Source organism: Protomyctophum parallelum, assembly GCF_964188405.1.
Source record: "Protomyctophum parallelum genome assembly, chromosome: 10".
NCBI classification, from domain to species: Eukaryota; Metazoa; Chordata; class Actinopteri; order Myctophiformes; family Myctophidae; genus Protomyctophum; species Protomyctophum parallelum.
In genome coordinates this window covers 9,434,508-9,451,035 of record NC_139704.1, presented here as the reverse complement: position 1 = coordinate 9,451,035, position 16,528 = coordinate 9,434,508, and the positions used below count along the sequence as shown (strand labels likewise).

General features: G+C 41.8%; 1 protein-coding gene across 1 annotated transcript; it reads right to left on the bottom strand.

Annotated features, from left to right (window-relative positions):
• Positions 1-545: 545 nt before the first annotated feature.
• LOC310865513 (uncharacterized protein) lies at positions 546-4,156 on the bottom strand. Its single transcript, XM_083774657.1, has 3 exons — positions 3,904-4,156; positions 2,557-2,682; positions 546-1,610 (listed from the first exon to the last, which is right to left on the bottom strand). The coding sequence occupies exons 1-3, from the start codon at positions 4,100-4,102 to the stop codon at positions 847-849; spliced, it is 1,089 nt and encodes a 362-aa protein (XP_083630783.1). The 5' UTR covers positions 4,103-4,156; the 3' UTR covers positions 546-846.
• Between the last annotated feature and the right edge of the window lie 12,372 nt (positions 4,157-16,528).

The window sequence follows — 16,528 nt, the reverse complement described above, 5'->3', positions numbered from 1 at the left end:
GTAAGTTATTTGTCCTATGTACCCAGTGCGACTTTTGTTTATGAAACCTAAAAGCAAACCAAAATGTACTCATTTCTATTCTTACAGTATGTTCAACAACATGCTAATTGCAATTATTTGAGCGACAATTAAACATCAAGTAAAATGTCATAATCGTGACAGCCCTAATAATGACATTACCGAAGTGCGATGCTAGAGCTAATGTGATTAAAGAGAATGTGATTAAAGAGATTTCATTTTTTAAATGTTGTTAAAGATCATATTTTATTCGGCCAATTATTTAAATTGAAAGTACATAAGAATACCTTCCGCTTTAGATAACAAAAAATCTGATGATCAGCAGTACAAATAGTATTTTACTCTGTATCAATAACTATTGTAAACCGTAAAGACAAAACAAGTTATGTCAGATCAGGATCCACACAGGCATAGTTCTGGGCGTGGATCTCAGACTTTATATGCGGAGTCGGACATCGTAGATGACTGATGTCGTCAGTCGTCTTGGATGCATCTATGATTTATGACTCCAAATGTGAGCACGGTTTCAGCATGATCACAGACCTCATATAATATTCAAGTTAAATATTTCAAAAAGTTGTATATTTATGTTGCCAAATAATTTATGTGTGCTTTTTATGATTATTTTGTATTTGTTGTTAAATGAGGTTAGATTAACCTTATAAACCCCACAATCTCACCTGCCAATATTATACTGTTGTTTCAAATGAGTTGAAGAAAAAAAAAGAAGAAATCTCACAAAGCCATTTGTGAGATTATCTCTAGAAGCGCACACACACACACACACACACACACACACACACACACACACAGTGCTGTACCCGTCCATTAGTTTAGTTTTCTTGTGTGTCCCCTCATGTGAACCTTAAGGTTTGAGGTGTTAGAAAAACATTTCCCACAGACAAGGCAAGGGTGAGGTTTGACACCTGTGTGCAATCGCATGTGAACATTGCGGTTTGAGCGATCAGAAAACAATTTTCCGCAAACAGGGCAGGAGTGAGGTTTGGCACCAGTGTGAATTTTCATGTGAGCAGTAAGGCTGTGGCTATGAGTAAACAATTTACCACAGACAGCACAAGAGTGGGGTTTTACGCCAGTGTGAATTCTATAGTGCACAGTCCACTGGTCTCTACGAGCAAATTCTCTGTCACATTTAGGACATTTGAAGGGTTTCTCTCCTATGTGACTCTCCTCCACATGCTTTTTCAGGTCTGAGTCTCTGTGAAATTGCTTTTGGCAAAAACGGCAAATCTTTTGCTCCATGCTGAAAATATCACCGTCAAATATCATCAAACTCCGTCCTTCACTCTCATTACTTTTGTGCGCAACATCATGGTTTGTGGCCATAGTTACATTGGTATAAGGCAGGAACCGCTCACTGTCACCGTTTGTTTCTGATCTAGGAAATCCATTTCTCACACAGTTGGAAAGACTGGCCACAAACTCTGGAATGATGCTGAAGTCCACCTGTTCCTCTTTTACTTGTGGGGACTGTTGAACAACCGTATCATCACCCTGACTGGACATCAGCTCCTGCCAAGGGTTGTTGAGCTGTTGTAAAGGAAGCAGCTCCTCAGCAACTAGCTGGGAATCTGACAGAGAGAGCAAACAATTACTGACAATGAAGATGTAATTTAACAATCAACAAAAACCTGAGAACGACATTATAATAGTTCAATGCACCAACTCATTCCAGTGATCTGTTAAAAAGTACTTTTTCTGTGAAGGAACGTTTGAAATGTTGAATTATTAGGTTTAACTATTTGCTACCTACCTACTTTATGCATGTAAAAGATTACTTTGCGCCACTTTTCATGCGCCGTATGCACCGTCCCAGCATTTTCGATGCGTATGCACCGTCCCAGCAAATGGCGTAATGACTAGTTGTGCCTGATAAAACCAATGGTTTTCGATGGCGGTGACGTAATGACAATATGTTTTTGTGTCGGGAGGATTAAAGGTAATGCTCCTATGTATACATGTATGTAATCTTGCACCACTGCCATATCAGACACAAGTAGTCATTATGTCATTTGCTGGGACGGTGCATACGCATCAAAAGTGCTGGGACGGTGCATACGCAACAAAAGTGCTGGGACGGTGCATACGCGTCCTGGGTAAACTGGTACTTGCGCGCTCTGCTTGCGCAAGTAATAAGAGAGAAATTCTTTAAATCGGCAATCCGTAACTTAGTACTTGTCAACCTACGGGTTGCCTGAAGATATTAGTCCATAACACTAACAGGACCTAGACAAGTCTTCTAGTTTGCCAGAAAGTATCAGCAGCAAGTTGAGCCCCAACACGTTGTAATGATCGTGGTATTGATGATGATTTGTAATGTATTTTGTCTTGTATGTCCTGATTATGAATCAAATACATAAATAGGAACAAAGTGGAAACAAGCCCTCGTGGTTTTTTACTTGTACTTGCTGACTGTACAGTTTGATAATAAAGTATTCAATCACTCAAACAATCAAACCACAACTCATTCCAGTGATCTGATAGGGAAAAGATGTGGCTGTTAAATGCTTGTTTTACCTGTTACCTGCTCCTCTTTAACCTGTTGTTGAAGAGCCTCGTCCTCATAACTGGGCATCAGCTGCTGCCTAGGGTTCAGCTGTTGTAAAGGATGCACCTCCACAGAGACGGGTGGAGACTGGATATCTGATGGAGAAAGAAAACATTACTGACTTTTATGTACTGTAATGCAGTAATTTACCAACAAAAAAGACAATAGACAAACATCCTATTATTAGTCCATGAAAAACAACTAGAATTCCATGTGTTAAACATCAAGCAAACTGACAAGGGTGTAACGATTACAATTAGAGAGCCTTCCTTATCACTTCTGGGTGGAAGCATGGAAGTCTTTCATCTAACTGTCAATCTATCAGGCTACTGTCACAGATTCCTCATTTTAGGCATTTAGCAGACACTCTTAATCCAGAGCGATTTACAGTAAGCAAGAACAACGAAAACATGGTAATACATCAAATACATAAAAAATCTTGCCTAGAGATTTTCTCTTGGCAATATCTGTAGAGGGCGCAATGGAGTAACTAAAATATTAAATGGAGTCTGGCCCTTTCTGTGCATTTTATACGTGAGGTGGGGGGCTCTGAGTGTGTCCACCAAGGAAAGTAGGTTTATTGAAACTATGCGTAGGCTATACACTATAGAATTTCTGCATAAGGTGAGCCTATTTTCTTTTGGTATGTTCTGTATGGGTGTGTCACATATATTGTAAGTACATTATTTGATTTACTGTAGGCCTATACCCTGAAATCTTGAATAAACAAAAGATTTGAGGAAAAAAGGATTCCTCTGGGCCCTGGGAAACTGATTTTCAGTCTTTGTGAAATGTGTTACTACACACCATTACAAACACATGGTGAAGAAATGTTTTTTATCCCTTGACTATGATATATTGATATTTATTAACAGTTTGCAGAATTACAGTATACATTTCAAGCACAACTCAATACAAAGACTGTTAACTGTGAGTGGACGACCCAATTAAGCATTACACTTGTTTAGAAGAGGGTCCAAAACATTTAGACAAAGACACTTCTATAGTAAGGAAAAAAAAGAGAACAGGAATTCATCATAAAGGAGGTAAAAAGGGAAAAGAAACATATACAGTGAGGGGAAAAAGGGGTGGGTGGTGGTGGGGGGTCAGATTTTACGGGGGCCAGTTTCGAATTGCAGCCGTCCGTAGGTGCCCTTTGAGAGCTGTTTTGAAGGAGTCAATGGATTCGCGTGTCTTAATAACTGTTGGTAGGGCGTTCCACATTTTGGTGGCATAGGAGCGAAAATAATTTAGTCCCTTGTTTGTGCCGAATAATGAGCAGTTTTAGGTGTGAACGGATGAATAATCATTCATACCTGTTCTGCATATCTGTACGTGAGGCTGTAATGTGCTCAACTGTTTTATCTCTTGTTTCAGCACGGCGACCTCCCTCTTCGACTGAACAACTTCGTCCTGATATTCAGAGATGGTTTTCTCAACCAGAACCAGGACCTCCTCAACGGCTGCTGTCAGTCGTTCCTCCATGAGCAACCTAAGCAGTTGTGTTCCTGACATCGCTCTCAAATCAAATCTCGATCGGTGTGTTGCACACAAAACAACACAATATCGAAAACAAATACTGACACCTAGCCGTAGAATACGATGAATACTTTGAATTGTTTTTGCTTCCGGGTTATGCGAACCTAAAACGTTGTCGCTATCGCCATCTGCTGGAATAGATGATTGTTCCTGGGGGGAAGCATAGACCTTATACTAATAGTGTGGTACGATGCGTATTTCCGTAGGATTTTTTTTGCTAAAAGTGATTTTTTTCCTTTTTTGGCTTTCATAGGGACCAAACTGTCATAAAATGATGGGGTTCAAATTTTCCCGACCCTCACCCCTTATTTGGGGGGTCATATATTTTGGGACCTCCCATAATAGTACGCCAGACAATGAATGTCCGATTTTCATAATAGGCCTTAGTCTAGGACCTAGCTAAGATTTGTATGCGCTTCATTTAGGAGAGAATATCTGAAATGTTCTTGACTAATATGACCCCTGCGAACAACGTGAGAACTGTGAACAATTCTCTATCCGGGTCGAAATACCCGAAATTGACCACGCCCTTTTTTAAATGACCACAACCTGTTTGCTACGTCAAACATAGCTATATTTTCTAAACCGTGTGTGCGACAGATTTCCTGAGGTGCTCAAAATGTTCAGAATACTCATGTCTAGAGGTACATATCAATGTGTAAAATTTCTAATTTGACATTTTATGAGAAATCGTCCATAATATCTAAAAAAAAACGTCCATTTATTACACATTAACTACCTACATACAGCAACTGCCATATAGTTATGAACTTAAATATTGCAGACTTAGAAAATATGTATTCATTTATGCCATACACTGTACATGAACTGATCATTTTGATTTTGAAACATATAAGGATTGTTTCTAAATAAAGAAATGAGCATTTCATTAATATACATTTTATCAATTATCAATTGAATGTTTCTTGAAATGTATTTGAACTGAAAGGTATGTGTGTGTGTGTGTGTGTGTGTGTGTGTGTGTGTGTGTGTGTGTGTGTGTGTGTGTGTGTGTGTGTGTGTGTGTGTGTGTGTGTGTGTGTGTGTGTGTGTGACCCCAAGGAGCTGACTGCTCAGTGTGAATGACCCCAATGATCTCCAGGGGTCAATAGGTTGTGCTACAAACCATTCCGTGCCATTCCATTGATTGAACATTGTATTCACAGTTTAGAATGGGTACAGTTAAAACAAAAGTACAGGTCAATACAAAAGCTGCTACGAGCATAAAACCAGAAAAAGCAATTAAGACTTGTTTGTTCAGAGTCCTCCATTTAGTCCTTCCATCATTGGTCAGTTGACAGACCCAGGCCGTAGTTCTGTAAGGTACACTTCTACCATCAGAGGACACTGGTATAAGTGCCTCGTCTAGAGTGGTAACCTGTGGGGCTGGGTAAATGTACTGTATTTTTTATTTTTATTTTTTTTGTATTCTCGTATTTGTGATGTACTGTATTACCTTGTGGGCCACGAGCCTGTAATAATAAAGTTTATATTTACCGAATACACACAAAGCCCTTATTGTGAGCACTTAGCACACAATAATAATAATAATAATAATAATAATAAAAGTGGAAGATAAATTGCACAACAGACAAATATAGTAATACAACTGTAACCACTACACCAGTAAGACGCCTGAGGGCGAGAAGCACTGGCCATATATGAGTGCACAGGGTTTGATGAGGGCCTAGGTAGGGCCTCATGACCTCATGCTTCCTTCTATGCATGAGGAGTCCAAGCTGCTTCTATATGCCACATCTAGCCTATTTGTTGTTAGTGTTTTTTCAACAATCACCTGCTTTGCATTTGCAGTACACGCAACAGGGCATCCCAGCTACCCGACACGGACACCCATTCTTGCGTGCACACTTGCCACATGTGCACGGATCTGGCAGGCCTTCGGGTTTTGAGGTCACCATATCGGGGACAAATACGCTGTCCCTTCTCACAAAACCATAAGACTCTGCGTTAAGTATGCTGGTGGCATCTCTAAATGGGGCTTGGGGCGGAGCTTGAGGGGGTTCAGGGGGTTCATCTCTCTTATGATATGATGACTCGTTGTATGGCTGTAGTGCATGTGTGTAGGTGTGTGAGCTGCTGTACTACCTAAATAACTCATTTTTAGGGGTTAGGGCATTGTAAAAACGCTAAAATAATAAAATAAAGGTAAAAAAAATCGGGTGTCGTTGGCCAAGCAGTCGCACCCCCAGGCGTCAAGTTCAAGCTCCGCCTATGCTTGGACCCACAGCTGTTGCTGATAATATGGCCGTAGGATGTGTTTCCTCGCATTGTTGGCGGTGCAAGGAGTTCTCTCAAAATCCATTTTGAGGGCACTGCTCGCAAATGCGTCGAAACGCAGGTCATCAAATGTCTCCAAGTCTGTTTCCGCCATCTCCATAGATCTTTCTACTATAGTTGTGGGCAGTCAAAATGTTCGATCAAGGTGGAATTGCCTGCTTTGCGGACAGTGTTGAGGGCTGCAAGCGTGGTTGATATTTTGCTTGTAATATCACACCCAGTCAGTGCATGGAGTGCTGGGAGACACTTTGTGAGCTTATCTCCCAGCGCTTTGCATATAGCATGGAGTGTCAGTACTGACCTTTTCACCCCTGAGTTGCGGATCAGCCAGACCTCTTGGAGGCCAAGTTTTCTCCAGTTTACTGTGAGGTGATACAACAGGCAAACAAATACATCTGTGTCACCTGATAACAGTGTCAGAGATATAAATCCTTTTCCGGTGACTAACAATGTCCTGCACATGGAACATCATTCTGTCATCAGCTTCCTCGTGTGTGTAGTTGAGCCGAGGGAAGGGAGAAGCACACCCCTCCGACACAATCCATGCCTGTGGTGATACCAAGGTACAGAGGTTTTGCGTCTCGATAATTGGTGGTCAGCCACGCAACATAGAATGACTGGAATGTGGTTTTACTGATCGAAGACGACCAAAACTTCTCCAATACCACCGGCACATTTTGTTGTGGTGCTATCACATCAAGGACAATCATGTCTTTTGACTTTGCTCTTCTCTCCCTCTCTCCATTCTTGATGCTATCCTCTCTGTAATTGTCAAACACAATGTGGATCTCCTCACAGTTGGAGCCAGCTTTGGTGACCATAGACGTCAAGGCAAGAGCAAAGTTCCTTTCCTTAAGGTAGACTTGAAAGGCTGCTTGGATGGTGTTAGCATGCTCCTTTGTGGTGTTCCATTCTTCGCCCATGGACTCTTTAGACTGACAGTTAACCTGCAGTGCCTCTAGTTCCGTTTGTCTTTCAGGGTTTTTGGAGAGGAACTCCTCCAACATCATAGATGTGAGGACCTCATGTATCATTGAATGGGCATTGCGGGCCCTAGAATAATGAGAACCAGAGATTACAGTCTTCATGACATCAGTACCATAGCACTCTGTCTCAACTATAGGACATCAAAGATTCCAGAGGGTATGCACCAAGACAGGCCAACACAATCTTTTCCATATGAAAGCCACCAAGACCAAGGAATATATTGTCAAATTGGTCTGGTTTCATGAGCTGGATTTCCTTGGCAATATGGTAAACACCTTCGTCGGCCCACAACCCACCGTAGGGATCACACTTTTTGTTTCAGTGCATCCTGAAAGTTAATCATCGTGGTCAGAATTGAATCGTATGTTGTAGCTGGATAAGGAAGGATGGGGGTAAGAATTGTGGTGGTAGGATAAAAGTTGCAATTTACAGTTGGACTTCTCACAGCTGTGAACCCTGGGACATTGTCGCTCTCATGTGTCACTCTTTTGTTGAAGCGATTGGCTGGCCACAGAAAGTAGTCCAAATGTATTGACTTGGTGGAGTCTGTTTGTTAGGGTGGACCTCAGGAAATCAAATCTAATTTGATCAAATGCTCTGTTTCTTTATTTAATAAAATCTCATATGTTTCAAATTCCAAATGATCAGTTCATGTATAGTACATGACATAAATGAATATTTATTCTAAGTTTGCAATGTTTAAGTTCATAACTATATGGCAGTTGCTGTATCTAGTTAGTTAATGTGTAATAAATGGACGTTTTAGCTATTATGGCCGATTTCTCATAAAATGTCAAATTAGAAATTTTACACATTTATATGTATCTCTAGTCATGAGTATTCTGAACATTTTGAGCACCTCAGGAAATCTGTCGCACAAACGGTTTAGAAAATATAGCTATGTTTGACGTAGCAAACAGGTTGTGGTCATTTTAAAAAGGGCGTGGTCATTTTCGGGTATTTCGACCCGGATAGAGAATTGTTCACAGTTCTCACGTTGTTCGCAGGGGAACTAGTCAAGAACTAGTCAGTTGAGATATTCTCTCCTAAATGAAGCGCATACATATCTTAGCTAGGTCCTCTACTACCTATTAGTGTTGTTTTATAGGTTTTTTTATATTCTGAGTTGATTTCTTACACTTTGAAAGTAGCCAGAATAATATTTTCTGACTTTTGGTCGGGGTCTTTCTTCACCCGGGACCCCCCGGACTAATCTCAGTACACATTCCTCGCTCTGCTCCTGTTCCAGAACAATGTCAAATTAGATAATAATATAAGCATTAAAAGTTTTTGTAGCTGGGCACTGATTACAAAAATGAGTAGTAGCTAATACCAGAGGTCTTCCACAGGGGGTCCGGGACCAGTTTTGCCCCTATTCTTGCACCCATGTATGTGTTTTGCAAGTATTTCGAATATAATTAGAATATCTTGCGTTTATGTAAAGTACTTTGATAGTGTATTAGTAATAGTATTCTACCATTATGGTGCAGGTGTTACTGCAGGGAATAAAAGTATTGCAACTTCTCACTTTATGCATGTCCATTAATTTCACACACTGCACTCACACTAACAACACAACACGCACACACCTATCCTCTTAAAGAGCCCATGGTCAATTATGCCTACAATACATTATTTGCAGGATCTATTCATCTTCGTCATCATCATCTTGAATGTCCTCCCTAATAGTGTTGACACAGTCTCCACCATAGCATTTGCAGAGAGGAGTGCAAGGCAGGTTATTGTTTGAGCAGCTGCACCATCCCTTGCAACCTGCTTTGCAAGCACATTTGATGAGCTCAAGTACTGCCTTTGGAGCAGGGAGGGCAAGACACCTGACTGGAACATACCCTCCACTATCTGAATTCCATCCATTTTGTTCGATTGGTGGAAGCTAGCTCAGGGCAATTTGTCAGGTATGACTTATCCCGCATTGTGATGTAGTTGGCACGGAGGATATGTGGTAGCAGTGCAGCACGAGTTGGAGGTAGCATCTCACCTTCCAAGTTCTTTGACCAAAATAGTTCCCATCTGAGTAATGGCAAGGTTGTTGGACCTTTTGGACTGTAAACACGGCATGCAAAATGCTCCAATGACTCCAATGGTGATGGAAGCTTGCCGTTAACAAGCTCAGGAGGAATGGAACCCTTTCCAAGGTCCTTGAAGCAGTTAATGGCAGGATCATCATCATCAAGCCTCAAGTAGGCATTGACCCATGTCTTCTTTGAGATTCCAACAAATTCTCCTCCCCAGTCAGCACCAGAAAAATTGTGTAGGCCCAGGAATCCTTGACATTTGTGACGTCCAAGAGCTTGAACTCGTTCAAATATATCTATTTCCCTTTTGTTTGTACCTTTGCCTGTTGAAAATTTCAGAGAAGTTGGAGCTGCAATGCAATCACAAGACACCAAGTCAAGTAACAGCAGGAGAACATCAGTGTCGGGTGACCAAACACATATGTCTCGCAAAGCACCATTAGCAGCAGAGGCAAGGACTTGATGAGGAATCAGGGTATCAGCCTCTTCATGTGTGTGCACCTCCACAAAATCACGTCTCTTGATTAAGTTATCATTATGACAACCAGCGTGAAAGAGCTGTCCCTTGAGAAATACTCAAGCAGTCCCTGGCCTAACACACATGTCAGCTTCCTCTTGGTTGATGATGCAGACAGGAGTTCCTTGATGGACATGGTGAGCTTCATCTCTGGATGGATTTCGTATTCTACAGATGAAGTTGCTCTCTTCTGTCGAGTCTTATTCTTTAAAGACTGATTCATGTACCAATCAAAGACAATGTGTCCCTCATTATAGCCAGCCATCATCGTTTTGATGAGTTTGTTGAATGCATCCTGCAGATCTTACACTAATCTATGAGACAGGAGAAACAGATCTTTATTTAGCAGCAATATTTGCTACACTTGGGTCTGAGGCACCTTACTTTGAAAATAGCTGATCTACAAGCTCAAACTACAACCATCAGCTATTGTTGGCTAAAGTTCTCCTTGGAAAAGGGTGATGGTTTAAGTGGTTTAATGTTTAATTGGTGGGCCCCTGTAGTAACTCTGAGGACCCCCTAGGGGTCATTTGCCCCCTGTGGAAGACCCCTGGTATTGGCTACTACTATTTTTATATATTATATTATACAATGCAAATAAAAAGTACACGAACCTGTGGATTGACGCCCTCTACTGACAGTGACGTCAGGACGTCGGTGCTCTATAGTCTTGTACTTCTTTTGTTTGGAAGCCATCTGCCATAATATAGAGACATTTACAACAAACCACACACACCCCTCCCAACTGGTACTCCAATCATCAGGTGCACCCCAGGCGATCCATACTTCCAGAATACACTGCTGGCTGCTGCACACAAACTTTGAAGCATGTTTTGGGGTATTACAGAATTTACAGTAGTAATAGTATGTCTGTATGATTATGTTATTTGCACCCGTGTGAAGTGAGGGGTGCTCCCATCATCATACATCATCACATTCCGGACAATCACATTTGGCATCCTCACTTCTCAGCGTCCAATCACAATTGGCGTCCTTACTTTCTGCCCTCACGCTTTTTATACTCAAATCCAATCTGGGTTTGTCATGGTTGATACAAAGGTGGTTTTGAGTTATGTTTCACAGTAAAAAGTAAACCGTGATTAACTTTGATTATGGATCTGTGATTAAACATTAATGCTGTTTGTTTAGGTCTATATGCATACCGTTATGTCTCAACCTTTGCTGTGTTTATGTTTATGGATTTATTGATTTACTTATGTTATGTATATATGTCTCCACCAGGCCGAAGGCATGTGGGGAGAGTATGTTTTGCACTTCGTCCGTCCGTGTGTCCGTCCGTCCGTCCGTGTGTGTGTCCGTCCGTGTGTCTGTGAACAGCTAATCTCGGCCACCGTTAACCCGGTCGATGCCAAATTTTGCACACACACTCCCTGGATGCCAACGATGAACCTCTGCCCCAAACTTTCCAGAACGGCCTGTTATAGCGCCACCAGGAGGCCGCTTTGTGCAAAACAAGTTTTTTCACAGTACACCTACAGATTTTGTCCAAACATCACGCAAATTAGTACACAGTCTCTCTAGAGCCATTCAACGAAACGGGTCTTTCAGATTTCTCAGACTCCATCCTGATTGGTTAAGATTGGCTTCCAAAGTTCACAGGAGTGCTCAGTTTCAAACAAAATGCTGCAAATCATGAACACATCGCGTGATTTCCGTGAAATTGTGCACCCACATTCCCACTAGGCCGAGGACGAAATGCCACATGAACAATTTTACCTCTAACTGCACGGATCTGTGGATAACCTGGTGGAGACCTGTGCCCAGAAGGGCACTTTTTCTAGTTATCTTTCAGTTTCTACGGTGAATTTTGAAATAAAGTATCAGTCAAAATCATCACTCAAGGCACCACAGAGAGCATCCTGACTGGCTGCTTCACTGCCTGGTATGGCAGCTGCAACGACGTCAACCGCAAAGCAATGCAGAGGGTTGTGGGGACAGCTGAATGCATCAAAGCCCTGTATGACGATCTTTGTCAGCAAAGCTTGTGGAATTATGAAGGACGCAAGCCATCCCAACCGCAACTCACACCATTATGCTCAAATTGCACCTTTTTAAACTAAATTTGTCGTATATATGGAACATAGCCATGAATTGCACCATTGGAACATTACCTACTGTGAAGCTGTTCACTAACTTTTCTACTACAGAGAAAACATGCACATATGTTACTATTTTTTATTTTTATTATATATATTTGTTTTGTTTTTAACATAAAAAAGGGGTCTTAGAGAACTGCACAGGTCAGATTTGTGGTGTATACTGTTTCCGTCAAGGATCTTAAAAAAATATTTTGTATATGGTTATTGTGTTTATTTTCTTGTTTTGATAATTTGTCCCTGCCTGGCTGGGACTGTCTGTCTGAGTATGAAATAGCGTTTGGTTGGTTTTCACAACCAAATGTCAGTTGCGCAGCCTAACACACACACAAGTACAGTACACACAGTAGAGGGACCCCCGCACAGTAACTGTAATTTCTCAATCACTTAGGACGTGGGGCGGCTCGCCGGCGCCCCTGGGAACCACCACACGGTAACTCTGTCATTTGTAGTAGGCCTACCGACTCCCGAGTACAGTCAAACACTTGGTCCAAAACCAAAAGGATATCACCGAAATTTTCCTTGCCGTTTCCATTCAGGTCCTGAGTATTCAATTCATAATCATCACATGAAAAATAACAAAATTCTAATCATAAAAAGTAATAATTAAAAATAATAAAACATAAAAGGAGGGGGTTATAATAAAGAGGTGGCACTTAAGTCACTTGACTAAGGGAGGAACAATAAGTTCCTCTCCCTTGCCTCGCCAATTTGAAAGGAGGGGTTCCCAAAGTTGGGGTCGCGGGACACTGACGGTGGGGTTGCGAAAATATTTTTGGTCATCAAAAATATGAATAGAATTCAACAGAATGAGTAAAATACAATGTAAAAAGCATTACAAAACTTCTCGCCCTGGGCCATCCGTAGCGCTCTCTTTCTGTTCATACTAGTAGGTGACAGTGGCCAACAGGATGCTCTGAAATACAAGTCATAGCAGCAACAGCAGTAAACGTGACACATGGATAGCAGATAGGCAGGTATGTATTGGCACAGGTAAGAAGTACGGTAAAGAAATAATATCAATATAACCTATAAAAGCAATGTTGTTCCACAATACCTCCAGCTACATGCCATTTCTACTTCTGTGCTCTTGCAAACAATTATTTGCACCTGCGCTTTTGCTATAACATTTACCACACACTGTACAACGATATGGCCTGTTTTCACCAGTGTGGATTCTCTTATGTATGGCAAGATATGAGCTTTGAGCAAATGATTTCCCACAGAAAGGACACCCAAAGGGCTTTTCTCCTGTGTGAACCCGTAGGTGCATAACCAAGTTGTCTCTACGCAAAAATGCCTTGCCACATTCGTGGCACTGGAACGGTTTCTCCCCCTCATGTTTCCCCTCCATGTGTCTTATGAGCTCAACGTCCTTCATAAAACAAGCACAGCACACATGGCAGAACTTGACTTCTGGGTGTGTTTGTTGTAGATGACCAGTTAAAACATTTTTGGACCCACAACGCTTTCCACACACGTTACAAATGGTATCCACGGACACGTTGGCGGATATATGATATTCAAAAGACGCAGGAACAGAACTGTCAGCTTCATAAGAGCCAGTTTGACTTTGATGCAGTGGACTCGAAACCAGCTGATATCCAAGTACAGTGTTGGAATAGTCTGAAGAGAGGGCCTGATTGTCAGCAGTTACTACTGACTGGTCATAATGAATATTCATGCTAGGGTATGCCTCATCTTCAATTCTTGAGATCGTGACTTCCTTTACTTCCTCTTTGATCTGTTCTTGGAGTATGTGACCTCTTACCACCTGACGCTCTTCCAAGCAGGAATTCCACTTATCGGCTTCTTTGTTAATAAGTGCGACGATGGGACAGGCCGAAGATGGCGCCTGATTGTCAGCAGTTACTACTGGTTGGTCATGAGGACTATGCATGCTATGTGATGCCTCATCCTCAAGTGTTGGGGTGATGACTTCCATTACATCTTCTTTGATCTGCGATTGACATTGGTGACGTTTGCTCTTGTTTTGAAGTGGAAACAGGCCATCTGCGTTGCAGTCTTGCTTTGGCTCTGATAAGAAATAGAATTATTGGCATTAGTTTATTATCGTTTTTATTGGCATAATCTTGTCACCCTTAATCCTCATTTAAACTTTGTTGTGGGATTTCGTTGATTGGCAATTTGGCAAGAATAGCAGTTATTCAGAATAGCAGTTGTTCAACTAGCTTGGCATTGCATTTTTAGTTGAAAAAGTGTGATTTTGGGTCTTATACTTTGTCATTTTTGGTCATGACAAAGTATAAATAAGGCTTCTTTATATTGCTTTTACACTATGTTTCTACCTCTTACCATAGGTAGTTTTTAATTACAATTTCCTCTTTGTGCCATTCTGAAACTAAATGTGTAGCCCCTCTCGGACCCCCCCGGTTGAGCTCTTTTCACCGCTAACCCGTGGGGTCCCTTGCCATCAGTTGAAATCCTCAATTGAAATTATGGAATACAGACGAACATACCGTTTTCAACGTCTGTGCTGCGGTTTCCTCATGCGGGTCAGAATGTCCAAAAGAAGCATATAGGATCTATAGGAGACAACGGAAACGGCTGCAAATCTTCCTTTGGCGCAGAAGCCGTTAAGTATTTTTAATCTGTGTTTGACCGTTTTGGCAGCTCTGAAATTCTCTCTTCCTTCCTTCCTTGACATACCGCCTAGCTGGCTAGCTAGTGGCTAGCTACGACAGGGCAGATCAGAGGCAGGAACGTAGGGACGGCAGCTAGCCACTAGCTAGCCAGCTAGGTGTTACAATGGGATGTCAATAAGGAAGTCAAGGAAGGAAGGAAGAGAGAATTTCAGATCTTACAAAACGGTCAAACACAGATTACAAATACTTAACGGCTTCTGCGCCAAAGGAAAATTCGCAGCCGTTTCCGTTGTCTCCTATAGCTCCTATTAGCTCTGTTCCATACCCTTCCTGCTTTCGATTCTGCAAATTTCTGCCCTGCAGTAAGGCTAACGGGGTTAAATCTCAAATCGAAATCAGACCAGCCTCTCCTCTTTAGTGGAAATCTCACGAACGTTTGACCTACTCACCAATACAAACACGGGTTGTGTCAATAGAAAGCCTACTTTCCGTAGTGGACGCACTCTGAGCCCCCCACCACACGTATAAACTGTACTTTTTGGCCAAAAGGGGATTTTGTTTCCACCGGAAAAAAAACATTTTTAGTTACTCCGCTGCGCCCTCTACTGATATTGCCCAGAGAACTGCCTCATAGAGAATATTTTTCCTCCAGTGAAAACAAATCCCTTTCTGGCCAAAAAGTACCGTTTATACGTGTGGTGGGGGGCTCAGAGTGAGGAAAGTAGGCTTTCTATTGACACAACCCGTGTTTGTATTGGTGAGTAGGTCAAACGTTCGTGAGATTTCCACTAAAGAGAGGAGAGGCTGGTCTGATTTCGATTTGAGATTTAACCCCGTTTGTCCCATAGCCTTACTGCAGGGCAGAAATTCGCAGAATCGAAAGCAGGAAGGGTATGGAACAGAGCTAAGCTCCTATATGCTTATTTTGGACCATCGGACCTGCGTGAGGAAACCTCAGCAAAGACGTTTCCGAAGTTATTTATGTCTGTGTACCATGTAGCAGGTTATTGCTGGGACAGGACCCTATGGGGTAAAGTTATCCAAATAAAGAAACTTTACGTACCATTGGGTTCTGACGGGGCTACTAAATGTGCTGCTGCTATCTTACCCACCCAGGTTTGCCTTGCAAAAATCCTTTGTCTGACACAAGTAATGGTTGCTAGACTGAGAGGGATATGGGTTCAGTATAGTCTTACAACTGAAATTGAATACATAGTATACCAAAAAGTTATTTATTAATGTGTGTGTGTGTGTGTGTGTGTGTGTGTGTGTGTGTGTGTGTGTGTGTGTGTGTGTGTGTGTGTGTGTGTGTGTGTGTGTGTGTGTGTAATGCTTAATTGGGTCGTCCACTCACAGTTGACAGTCTTTGTATTGAGTTTGTGCTTAAAATGTACTGTAAATTCTACAAACTGTTAATAAATATTTCAATCAATCAATCAAGTGTGTGTGTGTGTGTGTGTGTGTGTGACTGTGTGTGTGAATACAAACCTGCTGTGCGCATATCAGTTTTCAGTGAATTCAGTTCCTCTCGTAACTCGATTATCTCACTCTTCGACCGAACAACTTCCTCTCGAAACTCCGCGATGGTTTGTTCAACAAGCCCAAAGATCTCATCAGCAGCCACGGCAAGTCGTTCAGTGACGAGCGCTCTTAGCAGCTGTATCTCAGACATTCTATCTGGAGGATCAACTACTACACGCCAGACAGACCTTTCTTCCCTGGTTGGCAGTGGTTGCTTCCAAGAAAAGGTGCTTTACCTCGTCCAAGTTGTAAATCATTTATATTCCAGATTGCCGTTTCGGAATAACAGTTTGGAATGGATGAAAATCTTCTGCTTGCTT